At 34.1% G+C, this 16,261-nt stretch overlaps 2 protein-coding genes and 1 pseudogene across 2 annotated transcripts; 1 reads left to right on the top strand and 2 right to left on the bottom strand.

The window, feature by feature from the left end:
• Positions 1–1,422: 1,422 nt before the first annotated feature.
• LOC121392506 lies at positions 1,423–3,229 on the bottom strand (annotated as a pseudogene).
• A 43-nt stretch (positions 3,230–3,272) lies between these two features.
• LOC121392507 (protein kinase C and casein kinase substrate in neurons protein 2-like) lies at positions 3,273–3,614 on the top strand. The gene has a single exon (XM_041523694.1). It carries the CDS (start codon positions 3,273–3,275, stop codon positions 3,612–3,614), a length of 342 nt encoding a protein of 113 aa, XP_041379628.1.
• A 6,091-nt stretch (positions 3,615–9,705) lies between these two features.
• Positions 9,706–10,152, bottom strand: LOC121392508 (mitochondrial inner membrane protease subunit 1-like). The gene is made up of 3 exons (XM_041523695.1): positions 10,097–10,152; positions 9,895–9,967; positions 9,706–9,852 (listed from the first exon to the last, which is right to left on the bottom strand). Exons 1-3 carry the CDS (start codon positions 10,150–10,152, stop codon positions 9,706–9,708), a joined length of 276 nt encoding a protein of 91 aa, XP_041379629.1.
• Positions 10,153–16,261: the final 6,109 nt, after the last annotated feature.

Consider the following 16,261-nt stretch of genomic DNA (forward strand, 5'->3'; position numbering starts at 1 on the left):
TGGACAATAAAACAAGGTGGATATTCTATTATGAGAAATACTTCATTAATTGTATCATAGCAATGATGCAAGGGGTGGTCGTTGCTCCTCATCCAGTTGACGCTTCAGGTATACCATCACCAATCTCTATAACATTAAAGTAAGTTTATTACAATATGCTAGATGGTGCTATCCTTTGTTTAGTTTACCAGATAAAGTACTTGTTTTCAGAAGTAGAGGCATTGCAATTAGCACAATGGGATAAAGAGAAGGTCATGTGGAGAACTGGGGGTCTCAAAGAAGTGAACTTTGACCTCTGTGAGTGGCTCCATGTTATAACTATTATTATCACTATTATTAGCAAACAAAAATGTATCATTTCAAATGTGCCAGTTTGCACCCATTAGCAATAATGACAGTAAGTTGATTGTTCATTAAATGGTCTGGTTTAATTCGGTTAGGACACATATATTAATCTTCCATATCAATCATGGGAACTCCTCCCACTTGGAATTAACCACACACTTTTTTCACATAACTGGAGCATAGTTGACTTGTCCTTGGAGATAAAGGTGACAAACAGTATTGTCCACATATACTTTAGTTGACCTCTAACAGGATTCTGATTGTATTTTAGTAAAGCCATCAGATGACCCAATTACAGCTGAATTACTCAATGTCCCACTGTCTGTTTCCTTTAATAATCAAAGTAATAAATTGTCAGTACTATTATGTAATGCATTATTATATATCATAGGCTTTAACTAGTGTGGGATTCCACTTCTTTCCTGCATTAGATGCAGATAAATACACCTCGCTGACTGTCAAGGTTAGACATCTCCCTTAATACTATATGTATTATCATTATATAGAATAGAGGGTTAGAAATTAGTGTGTATGAATATATGGCTATGACTAGTGGTGGGTGGGGTTTCCAATGGAGCCAATGGAACAATAAAGGAGGACAAGAAAATGTGATCATTCAAGCTACAGAATGCTCACAAGATCACTGGAAGATATTACAAAAAGATCCTGATCCTGAACAGGTAAATCATCTTATTTGTCATTAATGTATTAATCATTGTTGCTTTCAGTTAAAGTGGAATGTTTATGTAACTGGTACTAATAAAAGCTACAAATTAAAAATATCAGAGGATAGCAATTCCTTTTCAGATGCCATAGCAGATGGACAGTTAGTAAGTATACTACTACTACTATACATTACATAAATACAAACCATTCTTTTCAGACACACTCTGAGTTATACACAACACTAATGATGATTTCTTTTCCAGTCACATTGGACCTGGTTAACAACACTTCCCCACAACATGTACATACTGTACAACAACTATTAATGGCAACCCGACCACTTGTAGCAACTTGTTAAACAAAACATTTATTAATTTTCTGATAAAACAGGTACATATTATTATTGAGTCTTTAAGAAGACACAAACCCTTGTCCTTGACCACGCCCATAACCTTGACGCTGTAGAGAAAGTTTACATATATAATATGAAAGTTTAAGATAAGTCTTGTGGCCAGATTCTCTCTTAAAAGGGACACAAGACTATAAAGGCTCTACCTCCTTGCTATTAGTTTAGGAGGTATAGTATGCACAATTATTGTAACAAAAGTAATTGTAAACCCCTTCAGCAGACATTGAAAAAGTGGTCCTCAGGGGTCACACCCACTTCTGCTACTGCTTATTTAAGCAGTTGATTTCCTTCCTGATGACACCTCCATAGATCAACGATGTCACTTCACCACACCCCTTAGTCTTCACTCGTTATAAGACATACATTTATTAGATGTATGACCATGATGAGTGGGAGCTAAGAAGCTTGAATGAGTGAGCAACATCTACCAAGGAGTGCTTTTTATAGGAAGGGCAGGTGCATTAAAAAGTAAAGTAAACTTACAAATTGGAAGCTTGGGTCAAAACTAGCCCCAGGTCCAGCACCTGTTTTTTTTCTCATCACCAACTATAGCGAACATAAATACATAATTAAATTGTTCTTTAAAACATACATTCTTGAGGCCTCCTATAAGCATCTCTCTCGTCACGTTCATCCCTCATTGGTCTATCAATATCTAAGAGACAACACAATAATAATAATTGTTGTGTCGACTCACTAACCTCTGGGTCTAGGTTTAGCAGTTTCTGTTCTAACTGGTCTTTTTAGTGTGGCTGGAACAATCTCTTGAGGCAAATGAAGATAATCTCTCAAGTACTGAATACCTATTAAAAAAATATAATTAAAACTATAAAAATCAATACCTCAGCTTACCTTCATTGGTTAAATACCAATAATACCACCTCCAAGAAAACTGTTCCTTTACATAACCACGAGATTTTAAGGACTATTCAAACACAGAGTTTATTGAAGTATATATGAATAGGTATATACCTGAAGAGCTTAATGACGTGTAAATTTGGTACATCAATATCTGGATGTTTGGGTAAATTGAAGTCCTTTTTGGCCACCATTACTCCCTCTTTAAAGAGGTGTTCGTATATAAGTTTACGGTTCTTTTGGGAATAAGCATTATAGCTAAATAATGAACATAAACTATATAATTAGTCGTGTCTTTAATAGTAATTTTGGTAGTAGACAGACGATTGAATAGAAAGATGAACGACCGATACACTACAACTAACCTCTTCTTCCAAATAGATATTCCACGAGGATTTTCAAACTACGCATGCGCAGTTTTACTGTTTGAATAGACACGCCCTTTCAACTCGACTCTTGATTAACAATTGTTCCTTTCTCTAGTGTCTTCTCTTTTTCAACAGATCTTTAATTGGTAAGATTTATTAAGAAAAATCTAATATTTTAAGGAAAAATCAATATTTTAAGATTGACATTAATAATTTATACTAATTTGCATTTGTAAGGCTTTGCATTGATAGATTCTATTATTGTGTAATTATGAGTACACTGAAAGAGACCAAATCATTTGCAAAGAGTGAAGAAGAACTAGATCTCGTTGCTCAGACTCAAAGTTTCTGGGATATTGGCAACTATCGAAAAGTTGTTCGACGAATTGATGATGGAGCCAAGCTTTGCTCAGAGTTAGTGAAGATGATTCAAGAAAGAGCAGATATTGAATCAAAATACGCCAAACACTTGCGTCAATGGTCTAAAAAAATGGGATGAATCTACCAATAAAGGACCAGAGTATGGAACTTTGGAAAATGGTTGGAAGAGTTTAGCACTCGAAGCATCACGGCAGGCAGACATTCATGAAGAAATATGCAAAAAAGTGAAAGATATTGCAAAGAAGATGGCAGAGTGGAGAGCTCAACATTATCACAAAGCTATTAGTGGACAATGGAAGGAGGCAAAACGAGCTGATGACGGGTTTAATAGAGCTCAAAAACCTTGGTCCAAGAACCTCAGTCGTTGCAACAAAGCTAAGAAAGCTTATCATAATACATCAAAGGAGCTTGATAGTGTAACATTGTTGTTATCTAATGCTGAGACAAATTATACTGAGACAAGTTTAGAGCAGATACAAAAGCTGAGAGAGAAAAAGGAAAAAACTGAGAAGGAGAAAGAGAAAAATCTGGAGAAATACAAAGATCGTCTCATTGATGTTGTTCATTATAAAAAATCGTTACATTGAGGACATGAAACGTGAATTTGACAAATGTCAGATATTTGAGAAAGCAAGAATTGAGTTTTTCAAAGAAATATTGATGACTGTGAAAACAATGATTGATATGAGTAAAGATGAAAGGTTAGAAGTTTATAATGAAAATATTTAAAGTGTCAACATTAAGCAATCATCTGTTTATGTTGTGTGAACAGTTATAACATAGTTTTCTAATGCAATGATCAATTTGTTAAAGGACAAACTGCAATAATTAAATTAACTATAATCACACACACACACATAATCACACACAATCACACACGCACACACACACACACACACACACACACACACACATAATCACACACCCACACCGACACAATCACACACACACACACATGCATACAGTACACAGTACTGTATTACTGTTACAATAATGGGGGTAGAGTATATGATATTTTAAGACATTAGACAAACAGTTATATTAAATAATTAATCCATAAAGTATTTTTAAGCAGTTAGGTTTACATAATAATAACTATGTTGTTTACTTTCAGAATCCCCTGTATCTATCAAGTATGTGGTCATACTTTATCTCTTGTAAGTCCTGACGATGATTTACAATGGTATTCTCAACACTATGGTCCTGATATGAGTTACAGCTGGCCTGAATTTGAAGTAAATATATTTATTTAATATATATATTTTTTTCATTATTTTTAAAGGAGTACTGCTCAAAGTGTGATTATCCAGAAAAACAGCGAGTAAGATCATAAACAAATTATTATAAATTATTTTTTACATACTTTATACATAGTCCTCAGACTCAAACTAGTCCCTCTGTGAATGAGAATGAGTCTTGTCAATCACTTGAAGAAACTCAACCATCACTGGATGAGTTTTAACACAGATGACACACACATTTACGAGAAAACTGACTGGGAGGAGCATTCATCTTCCCATGCATCCGAGGAGACAGGAGATGAACATGATCCAAATTTCAAGAGAGATATAGAGGAAGAGGGTGTGTTAATGAGAGCAATGTATGATTATGTTGGAGTTGAAGATGATGACGATTTGAGCTTTCAAGAAGGAGATGTTGTACTCTTTGTTGAATATTGTGATGGAGGTTGGGTTAAAGCGTTGCTAGGAGACCAGTATGGTTATGTACCAGAGTCCTACTTTGAGGCTGTACAATAAAAGATGAATATAGTCAACAACTTCTTTTAAATTTGCTTTTTTTTATTTCAACAAATTTTGTATAGTTTTAGTCTAGATATAGCTTACAATTCTATTCATAATGAAAGTGGGTGTGTACTTATAATAGACTTCAGGTTATCCACATTTTAACCGCTTCTTTTTATTGCATTCTCTTATGTAAGCAGAAGTTACACGTTGTGGATTGATAGTGTTTAGGTAAGGATTTTTATTTGTTGTAACATCAAAAGAGACAATGATACTTTACATTAGTAATATGAAATTAACACAATAAAAAAAAATGTTTTGCAGACAACTAACTATACTATTTAGTGTCACACTCAGTATTACATAATTGTCAAATGTAGTTATCAAGTATTGCATTTAGTTTTGGAATAGTACATGTAAGGTACATCAAGACTATCAACACTATTTGTCTGACTCTGTCTACAAGAACTTAATACACAAAATAAATCTATTTTTATTAAAAAAAAACCCTTGTGTGTTGCCCAAACGATTCCTACTCGCTCACCCACTCAGGCTTCCACTTAGGCTCCAGGATTCCCTGCTATTGCTAGCTGGGACCGCCACCTGGCTTGGTAACCCTCGTCTTCGCGAGGTAATCCTGGCTGGAGCGTCGCCCTAACTTAAAACCAGCCGTACGGGATTCCAGCTCTTAGGGAATGTCGCATTCAGGAACCGGGAACCACAAATACACCAGCCTCATCTCGTTTAAAGGGAGACTACCAGCCCTATCCTAGTCGGCCTTTCGGATACTCCGTAGAGTATGCTGGTAACCATCTCAGAGGTCTGATGCATTGCAGAACGCTGGCCCACAACACACTGGCACTCATGACGGTTTGAGTTTCTTTTTATATGTACTTACGATTTTGTCTTCAGCCTCTTGTGGGGCGCTACTGTGTAGCGCTATGAATCTCATTAACGGCACCTATGAATATGATTACTAGCATCAAAAAATTAAAATAATCAAAACTAAAGTTATACTTTTAATGGCCAAGAATAAAACTAGTCCTACTTAAGCAAACTAGAACACCACTACTAATTATAATAATTTTTATCATATTTTAATTTTATAGGGGCTTAAGAAATAAATATTATTACCTAAATACTTGTCATTATCTTTTGTTGCCTCTATCTAAATTTATAACAGCTCCTTTAGTTCCTCGAGTACTCCAGCTTTTCTGCAGGTAATGGCTTTTGACTTACCTTGTCGTAGCTATGATTAGCTAATTATATAGGGTCAACCTAAGACTGTTTATATAACAGTTAATACAAAAATAGACATTCATAATTTTGTCTCAATTTTATAAGAAGTGGTGGGATAACTTTAAACTTTTAAAAAAAGTGCAATGTAAAAATATAGTACATCAAGAGAAACCAGGTAAATAATAAATTATAAGCACAAAGTTAAAAATACCAGAATATTGTCTGAATCATCAAGTCCTGAAGGTTAATTTTCTTGTTACCCTGTTCAACACAATACTGAGTATCACTCTTAATATCATTACTAAGATGTATTTTTAATATCTTACTGTCGCTGTAATTATATTTGTTACATGTCACTGTGATAAAAAGAGTCAGATAGCTGATAAAAATATTACTGAATTGTAACCTGTTTCCATCCAGTCATTAGAAATTTTTGTTTTTACTAGTTGTTTTGTCCTGTAGTCAATAATAAACATTTTAAAATGTTATACAAGGCCTTACCTTGCATCAAATAATTCAGTTAAATTATTGACTAGTAGAACATAATACTCATGAGCATCTTGGTATCTATCAGGAACAAATGATTCATGCGTATCTGTTTTCAATAATAAGCTCTGATATTTATTGTATTTTTCTCTTTTACTTGATAAGAGTTTAACAAGAGATTCTGACAAAAGTCTTTGTTGTACTACTGTTATACCTGTACATCCTGTATAAGTTTAGTAATACCTTCAGTAAACATACTCCTGTGTGACAGCAGGATTAATTTGAATTTTTTTAACTTTAAAATATTATATCTGACTTTGTACATTCACAACATACATGTTTGCTGGTTGATTACAGGAATTCTAAAAAAATAGGGTGGTTCATCAGACACTGGAGGACACCACTAACATAACAATTGCTAGCTGTATTGGTGTGTTCCACGAATACACGTATTATAGTTTGCGCATGCGTGGACCAGTACAAAAGGGTTAAAAATTGAAGTATGGCTACTGTTGATTTCACCTACTCTTATTCCAGTCAAGATGGTCCTCAACAGTTGACAGTCCCTGTAGATCTACCTTATCGTGGAGAAATGAAAGAATTAGTTATAAGAATTATGACCCAGAACAACTTGCCTTGTTATTTTGAAGATGATCTCACAAAACAATTGAGCAGTTTTATTGCAAAGGAGACAACATTATGGAGAGATAAGAAAGGAGATGAGATAGTGCAAGAAGCTTTAAAAAAGAAGGTAGTAATTATATATGGATCTATTTATACATACATGTATCCATATTGACCTTATGCATCCATTTATAGACTTTTGATAATCAAGTAAACAAATGGATAACAAAATACACAGATAACCACGCCCATTTTTCGACACTTAAAGAAGCACCTGAAGATCCCTTTCCTGCAATCTATCATCATCTCATTCATTCACCAGCTCTTAATACTCTCCTCCAGTTAGAACACACATATAGTATAGCAATGAATGATATTTGTAGAGCTGGTAGAAATGCTATCACTATGATGCAGAAAAGGTACTGTCCATTATTACCAGCTATGCATCCATTTTACAGTGTATTCATCAATCAATAGACATGACAGTGACTTAGAAAAAACAATGCAACAATTAGGTGTTAATAAAACAGATAATGATGTCAATAAATTAATGAGACAACAAATAATTGAGAGAAAGGTAATTTTGTGTTTATTTGTGTATTCATTTGTCGTGTTGATCCATCAGGCATTAGAAGAGAAATGGTTACAAGAGGTCAAAGGTCAACAAGACACTCAACGACAAGAATATCGAGATTGGTTAACCCGTGTCAATGAAGAAATGACCAACGACCACGCCCACAAGCACAAAGGTGATACAATCATAATCATTTTAATCAATATTTATTTTATTATTTTATAGGCAAAAAATCAGCATTATCAGAACTTAAGTAAGACTGATATATCATGCTAAAATGTTACATTTTATTTTATAGGAGTCAACAATCTAATTTAACAATTGATGATAGGGGCTTATCTGACAGCCAACCACTAATGGAAGAGAGTTTTACTATTCATTTGGGTAAAATCTTATAATCATGTACCCTCTATTAATGTTAATTACAGGTGCTCAGCAAAAAATCTTCTCATAATTTACGACTTATCTGTGGGGATGTCCTCTCATTTTGCCGAGACTCAGATGAAACTGATAAAGGTCTTGAAAGAGGGATGATGAGGTTAAACCCACGTCGTATTCAAACTGCTATGTCACTTTACACAAATGACTCGTCAGCCATTGTCATCATGACAGATCGAGAGGTTAATACCATCACAGGATTAAAGGAAGGTGAGGAAGGCGGAGTCAATGAAATGAATTACATTTTGCCTTATCTTGTTTTAGTATTTGCTGATATTTGTCGTCAATCTACTGACTTTCATTTCCCTTCCATTGATGAACAATTAGTAATCATACAGAAATATGCTTACCAAATTAAGCAAACTAGAGATCTAACCACTGCTACAAAACGTGAGGGGCGGAGTCAAAAGACTTCACCAGCTAGAACACCAGAAAAGCTTAGCAGAGATTCATCTGTTGAAAGGTGGATGTTTTATTAGTTAATATTAATTATTGACTTTAATCACAGGGACAGTGGTATCCAAAATGGAGAGCCTCTTGTTCCTCCTATTGACTTGACTCTGTTACATCCAGGATGGTCACACGGCCAGAGAACACAATCTAATCCATCCTTGTCAGAAGAAGAGCCACCCACCCTTGAACCAGGTACCATTAAAGCCACACCCACATAATTGCTTACTTGTATGTGATCATATAGGCGATTATTATCTCACTCGTCACTCTAATTTATCACAAGTTCATATAGTATGCCATTTGGTATCTGATGAGAAAGCAATACTTAACTCTTCACTCAGTACACGTCATCCAATAATGCAAGGTCTCAAAAATACCCTTCGTACAATATCAAAACGTGGTCTGCATCATGTTATCATACCTCTACTGCTGACACATCAGATGAAACCAGTATGTTCCACCCAGTTACCATGACAACATACTTAATATGCACATAATTATTAGGATATGACAATTAATTGGTGTTTAAAGAGGGCAGAATTAGTATTTAAAACAGTTAAAGGTCAGTTCATATTAATAGTGTGTGGGTGGAGTAACTCCTCCCCCTTTAATAGGTTTTTTATTGGAGTGCACTTCATGGCGAGGTGATGTCACATGGACAGTCCAGTTTTTTAATACCTGAAGTAAATAATACAACATTTATAATTAAATACATGCAAATAAATGTAGTTATAGTTATGTCATATATTATATATGGTATATTAAATATGTTATATTATACATAATTATATTATATATGGTATATTAAATATATTATATTATACATAATTATATTATATATGGTATATTAAATATATTATATTATACATATTATATTATATATGGTATATTAAATATATATATTATACATAAGTATATTATATATGGTATACTAAATATATTATATTATATTACAGAGTGTCTCAGAGGATTTGTTTGAGCAAATAAGTGAACTACTTTCTAAAACATTTAGAACATCAGTTTCAAGAACTCTAACATAGTTTGATTTTGTTATTTAAACCTATAGCAGCTGACAATGGTTATTATAATATTTATACTTGCCATTTAAATATCAACGCTCCATTATTTAATCCACCCAAACTGGGAAGGTGGCCACACCCTCAAAAATAATTTACTATGTACGAGAGCTAGAGGTACAGGTCCAAAATTTCGTGAATCATGTGACACTGAGGAATTATCACCCTCGACCCAAATATGACCTCGAGGAATCTGTAAGAATAATTAGTTTTGATTTAATTAATAATGGCATACTATTGATAGTGTAGGAGGTGTGGTCATTCGGATACTAGTATCAGGAATCTTCTCTCCCTCTATGTACTTGATCCTTTTACACAAATACACATCAGGTTGGTCAGGTTGATGAAAAACTATTATGTCATTTCTAAGAGATCTAGTTGCTATGACAACAAAAAGTAAACAAAATCACTTTTTTAATAGTCCTCTTCTTTTTGACCATATTTCAGTCAAGACACAATCATTTGCTGACGTCTTATTAATTGTAGGATACATCGACTTTTCTTCACACTGAAAAAATACAATAAAATTTATTCAACACAATCTGTTATAAGTACCCTAACTAATGTTATGTAATAGCTATTTATCACGTGATACACACATCCTCCATAGACAGAGAATCCTAGCACTTTTAGTAGTCTCATTGTAGGTAAGGTCTTCTTGCACTGTTGGTGCACTTTAATTAGAGAATTACTCTCTCTCATTCATAAGTGAACAATGTCTCAATTTGAATTTGAATTTGATCGCAGTCAATTCAGTTCACTTACAAAGGCACAATTAATAGATTACATTGAGCAACAAAATGAACAACTCAGTCGATTTGAAAAACACGCTTTAGAGGTAAGTAAAACCACATTATATTATCAACAACCTTATGTTCTCACGTGTTAGACGTTGTCAGAGCTATAAAGGCGTCATGAAAGAAAAGGAGGCACTTGAGATAAGTTTACGAGCAATAAATACTTCTCGTAGTACACCATTACGTGAGAAGTCACATGATTCACTATTAAATGCTAGTGTAGGTGACGGTGAGAGTGAGAAAAGTGAGGGTGAAGTATCGAGTGCTGAGACAACAAAAGGTCAGTATGTCCTTATTAATTAAATGTAATGATATTTATAATTTTAGAAGATAGTATAATTGAACAACAAGATAATTCAACTGATGATCAAGTCACGACATTGACTCAGTCATTGACTATTTTGACTGAAGAGAAAGCCAAAATGGAGTCATCTTATCAACAAGAGAAGAGACATCTCATGGTAAGTAATAATCCATTACACAGTGTATATATAATACCACATGTATAGACTCAACTTGAAACTGCTAATCAAAAACTGGCTACAGAGAGACATCAAGTCACTGAGGAAATGGCGTCACTTCGACAAAAACTTGAAGAAGCTCAACAAAAGGTATTACTGGAGCAGAAAAGACAGCAAGACGAAGAAATAAATCACGGAGAAATGATTAAGGAGTTAAAGTCGTGTTTGATTAAAGAAAAAAGAGAAATATAACATATTAAATATTAAGGTATGTATTAATTATACATTTTATTTATTTACTTTATATTTTGACAGTTGAATGAGTCACAAAGTCTAGTACAAACTTTGCAGAAAAAGCTGTCTGAAGAGAAGTATGTAACTGATAGTGACCACACCCCTAAACTCCTCCCACCAGGGTTCGAGAGTCTGAAGTTCACCAACTTACTAAGGAATTAGAAGATGTTCGATTGCATCTTGAGAATGCAGAGCTAAAAGCTAAAGAACCTTCTCCGCTATTGTTACAACTACAAGATGACATGAAAACATTAAAGGTAAAATCTAATCTCTATGATATTAATTACATTTTGTATTATTATTAGATGGAATATGAAAAGTCTTTAAATGCAGAACAAAAGCGAGCTAATGAAGCTGAAATTAAGTTACAAACACAAGCTAAACTAGAGGAAGAGAGAGTGGCCAATCTTGAGACTAAGTTATCTGAGCTTAGTGATATAGTGGGTGGATATGACAGACAACGAGAGCTGGATCAAGCTGCTATACAGTGAGTGAGCCCCTGTTCATTATAAAATTAATGAGGTTTATTATAGGAAGTTAAAGGAGAGAGTTTCTCAATTAGATTCGGAGAACACTGCATTGACACAAGCACATGTTGAGAAGTAAGACTATTTTATTTAATTATAATATTAATTATTGTGTTATAATTAGGAGCAGCCAATTAAATGTTGAATTAATAGAACAGCTGTCAACACAGCAAGATAAAGTTGGAAAACTTAGACAACTATTAAAAGTAGCTACTCAAAAGATCTTAGAACGTTCTCAGGTACCTCCTAATCTTGAAGGTACATGTGTAGTAATAACTTAGTTAGAAAACTCTCTCTCTCTCTCTCTCTCTCTCTCTCTCTCTCTCTCTCTCTCCCTCTCTCTCTCTCTCTCTCTCTCCCCCCTCCCCTCTCTCTCTCTCTCTCTCCCTCTCCCTCTCCCTCTCCCTCTCCCTCTCTCTATCTCTCCCTCTCCCTCTCTTTCTCTCTCTCCCTCTCTCCCTCTCCCTCTCTCTCTCTTCCTCTCTCTCTCTCTCATATTAGATATGACAGTGGCAGAATATTCTGATATGTTAGCAAGTGAACCATCTAAAACAAAATATCAAGAGGAAATATCAGAATTAAGACAAGAATTTGATACATACAAACAACGAGCTCAGTCAGTACTCAGATCTAAAAACAACAAGGTATATCTAGTCACATGACTGCCGTGTGACTAAAGTACATATTTACCATGTGATTGTCATGTGACTAATATAGGAATACGAGTCTAATAAAGAACTATATGACTTACAAGAAAGATATGAAGAACTTACTAAATTGATAGAACAATTAAGAAAAGAATCTGATGAAGAAAAAGAGAGACACTCGCTAGCTCTTCAAAGACTTCGTACTGAAATGAAACAAGCAGCAGACAAACATACTAGAGAATTACTTCAATTAGAGCTAGAACATAAGGTGTGGTCAGTAGTTAATTAACTGTTTATAATGTTTTATATTTTAGCAAAAACTGCAAGACCTTCAGCATCATATTCAAACTACTCGTGAGAGAACAAAATGTCTTTTAGAAGAGAAAGATAAAGAGTTAATGTTATTACGAGGAGAATTACATGGATCACGTATATCTAGTCATTCCAGTTTTCTAGTTGACCAGTATAATGATCAAACAAGTAAGTCTAGTAAAACTGGTTATTAAAAGTTGACTTAGCTATAGTTTTAGAGGGAAGTCAAGAAGACACACCCTCTTCGTTAAATTTATCATTGCGTGGGAACTCAAGTATTGGGGCTGTACAGGAATTATTAGAACAGGTATAAAAGAGACATGATCTTTAAAAGTTAAAGTTTCTTTTTATTTCTTTAGCCTTCTCCTTCAAATAATGATGTTTAATTTTTATTTACATGTTCAAGAACAACAAAGAATATCAAAAGAATTGACATCTCTTCGAACTAGAAAATTAGAATTAGAAGATAATGTTCGAGAATTAATTGAAAGGTATCATCACATGATAAATCATATGATAGTCATGTGACTGTCTTTGACAGGGAACAGAGACATGTTGAACAAAATATGTTACTAAAAGAAGAAATTAGAAAATTAGAGAGAGATAGGTGGGCGTGTCTCTAACATAATTTATGATAACATGTTTTATTTATCAGATCAAGGGAGACGGAAAATTTAGAATATTTAAAGAACGTAGTGTTCCATTTTATGTGTTCAGACTCAAGTAATCGTGATCAACTCATAACTCCAATAGCTACTATTCTCCATTTCACACCTAATGAGGTATGTTGTGTAATGGATAGATCTTTGAATGGATGGGTTATTGCAATAGAATAAACTGTAATTTAAAAAAAAAACACTACCATTTTACAAAGAATTCTTTAAACTACAATCTCTATTACTGGATCATGTAGCAACAATTACATATAGAGAGTTAAAATCAATTATTGATGAAATGATCTAAAGTTAGTTGAACATGTTGTCAGAGACCCTCAGTATTCTGCATACCAACTATAGCAGCTGTCAACTCAAAGAAACCAAATGCTAACCCAATAGCTCCAATATAATATAAATGATGTCTTATAGCACTAGTAACATAATACTGACAACCCTAGATAAGTGAGAGAAAGAGATAAAATGATATATAATGTCAATTACTTACAATTTCTTGTGGAATATCTGAGTTACTTCCTCTGAAATTCATTGCCCTAGAGCAATTAGCAATTCCTGGTTCAACTATGCCATTACGACTTGTGTAGTCTGTTCGACCATTCAAAGTACCACAACAGAAATACTGTATTAATAAATAAACTAATTAGATATATTATATAACAACTCACATCTGTACGAAATTTGTTGTCGTAAGGTTTGTGTTCCTCAAACTCATCTGGATTGTAAATGTATTGTTCATAGCCGCACCCACTTCACTAAACTAGAAGTGACATTACCATAGTGATCATTAATAAACAAATATGATGCTTACCACAAAGTACCATTGTTGTAGTCCAAATACACCAGCAGCTAATGTCGGTAATATAATAAATAGACCAAGTAGAGTGTACTAAAAGAAAATAGAAGTACTTTCATTTGATCCTTTCCCTCTCAAACAAGCATTATCATTTCTATGATATGAGCCAGGAAGACTGGTCATAAGAGTAGCGAACAATATGGTTGTATTTGGCTGTTGTCCAAAGCTTTACTCCAGGGCTAACCACCCAACATTTAGTATCAAGTTGCGATAATATTATATGAACTCCTCTTCCTAAGACAATCCTGTTCTTGAATATCCATCCTATGATCCCAAGGATTGCTAGTAGTAAATAAACAAAACTCCTCCAGTTTTACCCCCCACGAGCAAATACATCTATTATGTTAATAAATACCCCAGGCTATAATACTAATGCCCATCGCCTGTAGGAGGAAGGAACAGATAGAGGACTAAGTTACTACTATGTCCGGAAATAGACAGTAGATAATGTATCGTGTACAAGTAATGATATTTCTATAACTTGCAACTTCCGAGAAAACAGATATTAAAAGGAGAAAGGCCGTCTGATCTTATTATCAAATTTGACCATGTTGGCGGCATTATTGCGAGGCTTTCTTTGGAATTTTTTATTTCACGGACCTAGTGCGTTATACTAGCAAAACAAAAATGGGCGTGGTTACTTTATACCTTTTTTTAATTTTTTATTTCCTCTGAATACAGGATGTATTGACATCGTTTTTTTTATTTTTTAGTTTATATTGTCAGAAAGAAATCGCTGGGACGATATGGTTATAGCCACAAGTACTATTTATTTAATTTTTATTAAATCTGATTAAAATCTGATATTAAAAATGATTAAAATTAGATAATTATATAACCTTCTTGCTATGAGAGTGTCCCAATATATCTTGACGAGTCTCCGACATGCATAAGTGGGTGGGTTTACATCAACAAGACAAACAGGGTTTATACTGGTTTTTGTGAATTGCCTATGGCCTTGAAAGACTACAACAAATAGTCCAATATAATACTTGGATCATATTTTTTTATTTCTTACTTTAGCACAAGATCTAGTTTCTATAACCTTTATGAGGGATTCTATCTCTAACAGGTAATCACTTTTAAACACTGTCTCCCCTCAACAAACTACTGGCAACAATTCATCAACAACAGTTTTAGAAAAACTGTATAAGAGATGCCTCGTCTTTTGAGCAGCATTCAAGAGCGACCTTGGGTAACCTAACAGATAATTAATGTCAGACATATTTAGCTTGTAATGGACCTCTACTCAATAGAGCTGTAATATTTTCTTGTCCTGATCTAATGATAGAGAGAGACAATACAGCATCATGAGATGTGAGTTTACAAGACAGTGCTAGGACATTAGTATCAAACCAATGCTCAAGGGTAGACATCGTGGTACTACCAGAGGTAATCCAATGCTCTTATCACGAACAAGTAAAAAGGTTTTTTTAAAACCAATTCTGATCTGTGGCTAGTGAAGCTCAGCATCACAGAGTTACAATGATATAGAGTTCCATTATAAAGTAAAGATGAAAGATTAAGAGACGATGAGGCGATAGTATTACTTGCTTTGGGTAAATAAAACTGGTAGGTCAACACATTGTGACAGAGAAGAGGACATGGGGAGTAGAGAAAGGAGAATTTGTTCACAGAATCTAACTGCCACCTATATGATAAGATATCAAATTATACATCATGTAGCCACACCACCAGCTACAGTCGAGTGAACATCTGATATGACATCATACAACCCTATCCATTTCTATGTCTCAGTTATGTTAAAGACTGCCTAAGAGAAGATAACCAGAGTTACCTGTCATTGTTAACCACACCTACCATAAGGACTTTGTTCATCGCTCACATTAACTTCAAACTGATTGTGTACATGGTGACATCGATTTCCTGTTGTGCAACGGTTCAATCAATGGATAACAACACAATTTTTTGAAAAGAATGACCATCTTTTACATCAAGTCTTATCTTACCTCTCGTTTTTTCTCTACACTTCTTTTAACAAGTCTTAAGACCAACCAAATAAAACCTTTGTAAATG

This window comes from Gigantopelta aegis, unplaced genomic scaffold, assembly GCF_016097555.1.
Source record: "Gigantopelta aegis isolate Gae_Host unplaced genomic scaffold, Gae_host_genome ctg3983_pilon_pilon, whole genome shotgun sequence".
Classification (NCBI taxonomy): domain Eukaryota; kingdom Metazoa; phylum Mollusca; class Gastropoda; order Neomphalida; family Peltospiridae; genus Gigantopelta; species Gigantopelta aegis.